The sequence below is a fragment of the Petaurus breviceps genome, unplaced genomic scaffold (genome assembly GCF_028583685.1).
Source record: "Petaurus breviceps papuanus isolate PSGF00001 unplaced genomic scaffold, PetGlider_PUasm1.0 90925, whole genome shotgun sequence".
Lineage (NCBI taxonomy): Eukaryota > Metazoa > Chordata > Mammalia > Diprotodontia > Petauridae > Petaurus > Petaurus breviceps.
The window spans coordinates 12,211,410-12,221,211 of NW_027187380.1; the positions used below are offsets into that span (position 1 = coordinate 12,211,410).

Consider the following 9,802-nt stretch of genomic DNA (forward strand, 5'->3'; position numbering starts at 1 on the left):
TCTTCTTGTACTGTGGGTGAGCACCCTCCCTGGCCTGGCCCACCCTACACCCTCTCCTGGGAGAATGCTCCCCAGCAGTGGCATTGGTGTCTCAGGGTTTCTATCTTCTTTCGGGTGGCATGCTGAGGGTCTCTTCTCCCATAGGACTCTAGTCTTCTTTACTACTTTTTTTCTCTGCTTGCCACAGGCACAAGAAATGCTAATTATGGCTCTGTCCACTTGTTCCTTTTATACAATATAATGCATGTATATAGTGTTTCCCTTTTTCTGAATTTTACCCCAAACACCAAAGTCTTGCAAAGGACATGGTAAGTGTGGATCTGACCACAGGCTTGTAGAAAGGAATGTGGGGGAAAGTGGGCATCCTGTCACAGGTTTGAGAGTGGGAAGGCACATCTATCCCTGCAGACCACCACATGGGAAGGGCCCTGGTAGGCAGGGACAAGGGTGGGGGGAAGTCCTCACCTCATCTGTGCAGTAGGCACAGTCTTTGTCTATACGAATGCACTCCGTACAGCTCTTCACCAGGGCCTTCTTGCAGCGATTAGCTAGATGGGGAATAGGAGTCAAAGACAGGGGTGTGGTCAGGGCACAGGCCAGGCCTGAGCTGGAGAGGCCACTGGGTCAAACAACCACTCCCAAGAAAGAAGAGGAGAAAGGTGGGGGCCTTGGGGTTCTGACTGAACATCAGGGTGTCTTAAGCTTGCCTCGGGGTGTTTGGCTCTACGTTAGTTTCTCGTTCATGTAATGGGCCCTCTAGCTGACCATGTGGTGCTTAGAGATGTCTGGGAAGGGGCTAATTACTATGCAAATGATCTAACCCTTCCCCCTAATTTGAACTCTTATAGCACTTTGCTGATTCCTCTCTTACAGCACTTATCACATTCACTCCTTTCTTATCTTTATATACCTTTCTTCTATATTAGACTTTAAACTTCCTGAGGGGGAGGGACTTTGTCTTATTCATCTTTGTACTTTTACTGTGCCTTACTGTCTTTTGGATGGATGGAAGAATGAATGAATGAAAAGTGGTAGACAGAATGTGTTGGTGGGCCATCTGGTCAGGGCACCAAGTGACCCGAGATATGCTTAAGGTCCAGGAGTCCAAGCAGGGTCCTCTGGGGTCTATCAGGGAAAGGTCCTCTGACTTACCTATGTTCCCTTGGAAGCTGATGCATAGCACTGCCCAGAACAGCAGGCCAGCCCATGAACCTGGCCAGGGCATCCTCTTCCTCCTGAAACAACCAGAGTGTTCGTTCTGTATGACCTGTGACCCATGTCAGGAACACCACATGGTGCAGAATGAAGAGTGGTGTCATTGCTGGAGATTTCCAGAAGAAGTCGCTCTTCTCAGAGAGACTCCTTCCTGCCAGGTCACAGACTTGTATGCTTCCTATGCTGTTTCCCATGCCTAGCTGTGTTCTTCCTGTTGTGATATGTGGGCCTGATCCCCCCTTAGCTTCAACTGAATCACAGCTTGACCTGGGAGACAGTGGGTGGAGGCTGGGAGATGTCAGGCATGGGTACCAAGCTAGTTGATGGCACAGGCTCCCCCTTATCCAACTGTCCCCTAGGCTTGTGCTGTCTGCCCTACAATGTGAATGGTAGTGCCAGGAGGGTTTTGCTCAAGGGTTCCCCAATGGGATACAGGGACCAGGTTGGGGAGACAAAGAAGAGGTCAGTCATTGAGCACTGTCATGTACTGGACATGGTTGGTCTAGTCCAATAGCATGAAACCTAATATTTGCTTCATGTCTTTGTGCCAGTTCATAAGTGGAGGATGGAAGCCTGAGAAGACATTGGAGAGAGAGAGAGAGAGAGAGAGAGAGAGAGAGAGAGAGAGAGAGAGAGAGAGAGAGAGAGAAACGGAGACAGAGAGAAAAGGAGACAAAGAGAGAGATAGAAAGAGATAGCGACAGAGAAAGATGGAGAGACAGACACAGAGAAAGAGACAGAGACAGAGACAGAGAGGAGCATGTCTTCGCTACCCCACATCAGCTCTTTGAATATCATCTACTTCCAGTGGTCATTCCCCTTTTGGGCTAGCTTCTTGTGGTAACTCTCACTCTTCCACCTTGAAGATTTACCTTAAGACATCCATGGAACCACTGTTTCCTATTTATTTGTTTAAAAAAAAAAACATAGGAAATTCTTTGTAGAAGTGGGGAATTATGAGTATGGAACACTACATATACATTTAGAGTCAACTGATGTTGATTTTGCTAATCTGCTTCCTCTTCATTTCCTTTTTTTCTTTGTTATGAGTAATGGCTTGATGGGGAGAGACATATTTGGAAAGAAAGTTAGTAGAAAAACAAAACTCATCAAGGAAAATTGAAAACAAAATTTGAAAAAAGAAAAAAATGGGGGAAACAAATCAGGGAAACCTCAGGATAGTGTGGGTAGATGGGGAAGAAGGGATGTCTTTGAGATTGTTTTACAATCTGAAGAGACCTGGTATATGAGCCACCCAAGCCAGCAGAGCTGAAAGAGTTAAAAAAAATCAGAGAACCCTACCACATTTTCCTAGTACCCCTCTTCACGTTGAGAATACATAGTCTTGTAAACCCAAATCACTCTTTCTATCTTTTGAGGACAGGTTTCCAAGTAAAGTCAGGTTATAGAACCTGCTGTGTCCAAGTATAATAAGCATGGAATAAATCAGGCTTGGTACAAGATGCCAAGACAGGGTGGGGCATCGTCCCTACTGCCACACCAATTGTCCTTTCCACCATCGGACAGTGTGTGTGCTGTTGTAACCCCATCTCCCTCCAATGTTTTTGCCCTGAGTGAAAGAATGCCTAGTTACAGCTCTAATCTGTGGGGTGGAGCTATTGCAGTTATAGGACTTAGGGCTGCAAGGGAACTGAGCAATTTTCTGGCCAAACCTCTTCATAATAATAACAGAAACAACTTATATTGCCCTTTCAAGTTAGAAAAATGCTTTAAATTGTTGTTGAGTCATTTTTCAATTACGTCCGACTTTTCGTGATCCCATTTGAGGTTTCTTGGCAAACTGAAGTGATTTGTTTGACATTCCTTCTCCAGCTCATTTTACAGAAGAGGAAACTGAGACAAACAGGGTGAAGTGACTTGCCTAGGGTCACACAGCTAGTGTCTCAGGCCAGATTTGATCTCATAAAGGTAAGTTTTCCTGACTCCAGGTCTGGCATTCTAATCAACTGTGCCCAGTGCTTTAAATAGATTGTCCCATTTCAGAAGGAAGCAGACCAAGCCTCAGAGAGATGAAGTGACTTAACTTGCCCAAAGCAGTAAAGATGCTTCTTCATTCAGTGGGAGAATTCCCTTGGAAGAACTCTGTAACAGGGGCCAAGTATAAGTGGTGTGTGGCTAAAGGTTCAGGAAAAAGAGGTTAAAGCCTCTTGTCAGACTAGGGCTTGGGTATAATGGGAGTGTTCCCTTCAATTCATGCCAGTCCTGGGGTTCCAAAGGTCATGGCGGCTGCAATGACTATATTAATATTCTATCCAGTTCAGAGGCAGAGGGAGCTCTACAGGCCAGAGACCAGGAAGGAGAAAAAAACCCTTGCCTAAGGCTGAGAACGGAGCAAATAACTGTAGAATGGGTAATCTCTGAGCCAGTCAGGGTGTGGACTCTGGGTGAAATGGCTTCCTAGAAGACATGGGGTTTGTGAAATGCCGCACCCATACCCACCCTTACTTATCATGAAGTCAAGAAGACACATACCTACAGGCGATATTACACAAGGATCCTAGGATGTCAGTGGCTGGAAGGGACTTGAGAGCCCATCCAATTAAAGCTCTTTAATGATAATAATAACAAACATTGAAATAGTACTTTAAAGTGAACAAAGCATTTTATATTTTGTGTAACCTTATTTTAGACTCTCAAAAGGGTAAAATATTTTGTCCAAGGTCAGTTAACTAGTCGGTCCCAGAGACAGGACTTCTGATGCCAAGGCCAGTTTTTTCCAATTGCCCTTACAAGTCTATTGCCCTCTACAGAGCTCTTTCATGGCCATTATCTCATTTGACCCTTATAACAAACCCTGTGATGTAGGTCTTATTCTAGATGCAACCCTTATGTCAGAGACTTTGTTTTTCTGATATGAAGAAGTCAGGTATATTTTGTTGTTCAATTTTTTTTCAGTCATGTCTGACTCTTTATGACCCCATTTGGGGTTTTCTTGGCAAAGATACTAGAGTGGCTTGCCATTTCTTCTTCCAGTTCATTTTTACAGGTGAGGAAATTGAGGCAAACAGGGTTAAGTGACTTTTCCAGGGTCACACAGCTAGTAAGTATCTGAGGCTGGATTTGAGATCAGGTCTCCCTGACTCCAGGCCCTCTGCTCCATTTACTGTGATGCCTAGCTATATTTTAGGGGCCTTTAAATTTGCTCCTACCCTGGCAGAACATGGGCAATGAGATTTAGTTTAAATTACTTTCTTGAGTGGTATAGCCTAGATGAGAATGGTGGTCCCCAGACTGCTGCTTCGCACTGTCCCATACACAGAACATTCAAACACACACACACACACACACTCACATATGCCTACAGACAGACACACTTTCTTCAGAGAACACATGTGCTGGCTCTGTATGTACAGTGCTGCGGGCTGGAGTCCCTGTGGTTAGGAAGGGTACCTAGAGGCAGGTCTCTTGAAGATATCATCGGCCCCTACTACCCATCCCCATGAAGAGCTGATGTGCAGTGCTCTGCCTAAGAGGGGATGGCTCTTAGTAGAAACTGGGCAGATTGTCTGGGTCTCCTTCCTCAGACCCCTAGTACTGCTACTGCAGCTGCCTCTGAAACTCAGGGGCCGTGGTGTTCTTAACCCACACAGGCTCAGGAAATGGAGTTGAACAATAACAACAAAAGACTAAGATGAACCCTCCATCTTCATTTGTGGAAGCTCTTCACGGACCCCAGATCCCTCCATCCCAGCTTTCCAACTTCATGCCAGGCTATCCTATGTTCATAAACTGAGGTTAGGAATTTCTAACTCCATGCCCCCCATACTATACTACCCCCAAGATCCCTCAAGGATACTCACTCATTGGGGCAGCTAGGTGGCACAGTGAATAGAGCACCAACTGGAGTCAGGAAGATCTGTGTTCAAATTTGGCCTCAGACACTTAACACTAGCTGTGTGACCTTGGGCAAGTCACTTAACCCCAATTGCCCTGCCTTCCCCTCTCCAAAAACAAAAAAACCAAAGGATACCCAGTCATCACTTCCAGCCCTGCCTGGAGGAATTACAAGAGCACTACAGAGCAGAAATGGAGTTGGGGGAGGGAAAACAGTCCTTGCCTCCCCCCACCCTCCTCCTGGCCTGTTGTGAGGCTCAGAGCTATGTGGATACAGGACAGAGACCCAGATGTACCAACATAACTCACCAGGGCATCTTCACTGTGGAAGGGCCTTTGGGGAAGGGGGAAACTTCCTGGAATGGGGGTGGTGGGCGGTGCTGTAGTAAGGATCAGAAGGACCAGAGGTAGAGGGATGGGAAAGGTGGGGGTATTAATCTTGGAAAGCTTGAAGTGGGTGAGCCTGGAGCAGATCTTGAAAGAAGGGGAGGCGTGAGATTTGGCAGAGGCAAGGAAAAGGGTCAGGGGATATATACTGTAGGTCAGAGCAGGAGCACCCCTCCAGCCACTGGTACCCCTTGGGCTTGTCCCATGTAGGCCAGTTGGGCTGGGTAGCTGCTTCCCTTTCCTTAGTAAATAGCCCCACGGGCAGTTCACTCAGATTCCCTAGTCCTAGGCTCCCTGGGACATCTCTTCTGCAGTGACTAAATTCCTCAGTGCTCCCCTTCCAGAATGAGTCAGCTACACCTCTCCCTTCCCTCTTACCCTACCACAGAAAATCAGTGTGGTATAATGGATAGAGTGCTAGACCTGGAATCGGGAAGATTCCTGGGTTCAAAATCCAGCTTTTGACACTTATTAGCTTTGTGTCAGTAAACCTCTTTGAGACTCAGTTTCCTTATCTGTAAAATGGGACTAATAATGCCCAGAGGACCTCCTACCTCATAGGGCTGTTGTAAGGCTCACAGGATTACATGAGAAGCACTTGGCAAACTTTAATGCCAATAGAAGTTTAATTGTTATTCTCTCTAGTGGACTTAGGAGCCATGCTTCTCCCTCTTTGTTCCTTACCCACCACCTCCCCTTTGAGCTCATGGCCCCCTGGAATGTCCAGATCAGTTTAATTCCAGAAGCCTTCCACCACTCCCCCATTACTTCCTGGGGAAAGCCATTATTCCATTGGCAGAACCGGCCATAAAGTGCCAGGGCCATTGAGTACAGGGCGTTGGCAGATGCTAACCTTTCAGGAAGGGAATGAGAGGGAACACAAGACCCCCGTCAGGAATCCCCCAACTCCCACTGGAGTGGAAAAGCAGTTGGGGAGTAGCTTTACTCTCCTCTGAGGGTTGGTAGTGGTAATTAACAGAGTGGGCGGCTAATTAAATCCACCCACCCACCTTGCATTGCATGCCTGTACTCCTAGGCAAAGTTCCTGCAGGAACTCTTCTGGAGGCAGCCGCTGCCAAGTCCAGTTGCCCCCAGCCTCCCTCTTCCCACCCCAGCCTTCTTTCCCCCTCCCCTGTCCCAGTGCCCAGCCCCTAGGAGAAGTGGGGCAGCAGCTGGCACATTTGACATACCTTTGCTGGCGTCTCGGCCCTTCTCCTTCTGATTGTCTTCCCCCCTGGCTATTGGGAGCCGCTCTCTTGTGTGTGAGTATGTATGTGTGAGTGTGTGTGCGTGTGTGTTAAAGAGAGAGAGCGCACGACACTGTCAGAGAGGGAGGGAGGGAGGGAGGAAAGAAAGGAGGAAAGGAACTGAGAGACATGGGGTGGGCAGAGAAGAGGCAGCTTTATCCGGCTCAGGTAGGAGGGCGCTGGTGAGTCACTCAAAACACATTCCTGTGTGATGCACACCTGTTCAGGCAAGAGCAGAGATCCGCCGTCTCCTCTAGGCTTCACCCCCCCTCCCCTCCAGGAAAAGGGCTGGTGTTCAGCAGGGCATCACCCCGCCCTGTGGGCACTGAGAGGTAGTCAGGCAGGGAGGGAAGTGGGAGCAGGACTGTTCCAAGGGGCGGGAGAGTGGAAACAGCTCCCAATGCCTGCTCCTTACTGAATGGGAAGGAGGAGGAGGATGGGGAGGAAGAGAGAATGTTTTGTTTTCAGAACAGAAGAGGAGGAGTCTCTCCCACCCCTTTCCACCAGCTTGGAGGACTCACTCAACAGAGGTTTTCCTGTTGAACTCCTAGGCTCTCATCTCGGGTACCTTGGGCTGCTCTGACTTGCTGCCAACTTTTGAAAAGCTCATTTGCTGCCCACTGTCCCTCTGGCGCCTTGACTGTCCTCAGAGCTCTTCCTCCAGACTTGCAAAGTTGGTGCCTGGGGATAATTAAATGTCTCCTAAGACCATACTTCAATGAGTACCCACCTCTCAGCTCTGAACTATCATTAAAAGCTGACCCAAGTGTGCGGGTTCCATTTTCTGTTGGAGAGGGATGCTGACAATCATGCCCCCCTCCCCCCACTTTGCCAGTCTGGTAAGGGAGCTTGGATTTACCAAGTCTGGGACAAAGTTGGGGAGTTTGGGCTCTCCCATGGGGACTGCTGCAGTGTGGAAAGAACAATGGAGTAAGAAAGTAGAAGACCTTTCTCATGAAGCCCCTATCCAGGTCATAATCTCTTAGCCTCAGTCCCTTCATCTATAAAATGGGGACAATACCTCCTCTGCCTACCTCATCAAGCTCTCTGGTGTGGGGATCAAACGCAATAGTGCATCCTGGGCTAACCCAACTTGCAGCTATGCTACTAATTTAGTCTCTTACTCCTCCCCTCCACAGACACTATCAGCCAAACAAAGGACTGTTCACAGTCCCTTGCAAATACCCTGTGATATCTTGCCTCTATGCTTTTGCTAATGCTGCCCCCTGTGCATGTAATACCTTACGCCTCTCCTCTGTCCATTGAATTTCTACCTATTCCTCAAAAAACAATTTGAATACCACCCTTCCAAGGAGTTTTCTGGGTCCCTCTGCTTCTTGGAGTTGGCGTTTCCTCCCTTGAACCTTACCTAGTATATTGCACCTGTTTTATGTACTTAAATAATATTTTGTTTCAGTTTTTTGTGTATGTATCATCTCCTACTGCATTGTAAGCTCTGTGAGGGCAGAGACCATGCCTTCACTAAAAGAGGCACAGTACTCTGCAGAGCATTTTGTTGTTCAATCACTTTAGTCATGTCTGGATCTTTATGGGTTTTCTTTTCTTTTCTTTTTCCTTTTTTGGGGGGGAAGACAAGGCAATTGGGGTTAAATGATTTGCCCAAGGTCACATGGCTAGTAAGTGTTAAGCATCTGAGGTTGGATTTGAACTCAGGGCCTCCTGACTCCAGGGCTGGTGCTCTATTCACTGCACCACCTAACTGTCCCTATATGGGGTTTTCTTAGCAAAGATACTGGAGTGGTTTGCCATTTTCTTCTCCAGCTTATTTTACAGATGATGAAACTGAGGCAAAAAGGAATAGTGACCTGCCTAGGGTCACACAGTTAGTGTCTGAAGTGGGATTTGAACTCAGGCCTATCCACTGTGCCACCTAACTGTCCTTCTGTATAGCATGGGAGCTTAATAAATATTTACACTGAATTACGTGAAAGCACTTTGAAGATGTTAAATCACTATAGAAGTGCAAGGCAAGCAATATTCCCCATATCTGCAATGCCCTCCTTCCTCACCTCTACATAGGAAGAATCCTTTACTTCCTTCAAAGCCTGGCCCAGGTGCCACCTGCTACAGAAGGCTTTGCATGAATGCCCCCTGTTATTTGGGCTCTCCCCCCACCAAAATTACTTTGTGGAGCAGTGAATAGAGCCCTGGAAGACAAAGTGGAAAGTGCAAACCTAGCCTCCGATACTTGCTAGCTGTGTGACCCTGGGCAATTAATTTAACCTGTTTGCCCCAGTTTCCTCATCTGTAAAAATAGCACCTACCTCTCAGGGTTGTTGTGAGGATCAAACGAGATTATTGTAAAATGCAAGGGGTCTTTCTATTTGATTCCAAAGGTAATAGAGAGCCACTGGAGTTCATAGAGCAAGGGTGACACAGTCAGATCGCACTTTAGCAAAACCCCTGTGGCAACTGAGTTATAGATGGATTGAAGAGGGTAGAGACTGGAGGCACGGGGAGACCAATCAGAAAGCTATTGTGATATTCTAGGTGGAAGGCGGTAAGAGCTGGCACTGGGACCACTGGTGGCTATGTGAGTGGAGAGAAGGGGATGTGTCTGAGAATTCTTGTGAATGTAAAAATGATAAGATTGGGCAAATGATTGGATATATAGGGTTACTGAAAACGAGGAATGGAGGATGGCCCCAAGGTTACTAGCCTGGAATAGCTGGTAGATTAGTGGCACTTTCAATTATAATAAGAAAGTTGGGGAAAATTTTTGATAATGTTGGATTTGAGATGAATACAAGACATCAAGTTTGAAATGTTTGATAGGCAGTTTGAGAAGTGGGACTAGAGCTTAGAAGACAGAATAAGGTGTATATATAGGTATGTATAGATCTGAAATAAGGTATATATAGATCTGGAATAAGGTATATATATGTGTGTATCTCTCTCAATACATAATGTATATGAGTATATATATATATATATATGTATCGAGAGAGAGATACACACATATACACACCTTATTCCAGATCTATACATACCTATATATATACCTTATCCTTATATATACCTATATATATCATCTATCTATCTATCTATCTATCTATCTATCTATCTATCTATCTATC

General features: G+C 46.5%; 1 protein-coding gene across 6 annotated transcripts in view; it reads right to left on the bottom strand.

Annotated features, from left to right (window-relative positions):
• Nucleotides 1-7,103, bottom strand: part of ITGB4 (integrin subunit beta 4) — a 46,737-nt gene extending 39,634 nt beyond the window's left edge. For 2 of the 6 annotated variants that reach the window (XR_011166117.1, XM_069076387.1), the window contains exons 1-3: nt 6,648-7,103; nt 1,153-1,235; nt 466-548 (exon numbers count right to left, since the gene is read on the bottom strand). Coding sequence is in view for 5 of the 6 variants with exons in the window: in XM_069076387.1 (XP_068932488.1) it covers nt 466-548; nt 1,153-1,225 (156 nt within the window). In the remaining variant the exon portion in view is untranslated. The remainder of the gene's footprint in view (nt 1-465; nt 549-1,152; nt 1,236-6,647) is intronic. The other 4 variants (XM_069076381.1, XM_069076382.1, XM_069076383.1 and 1 more) reach the window with 4 other exon arrangements.
• Nucleotides 7,104-9,802: the final 2,699 nt, after the last annotated feature.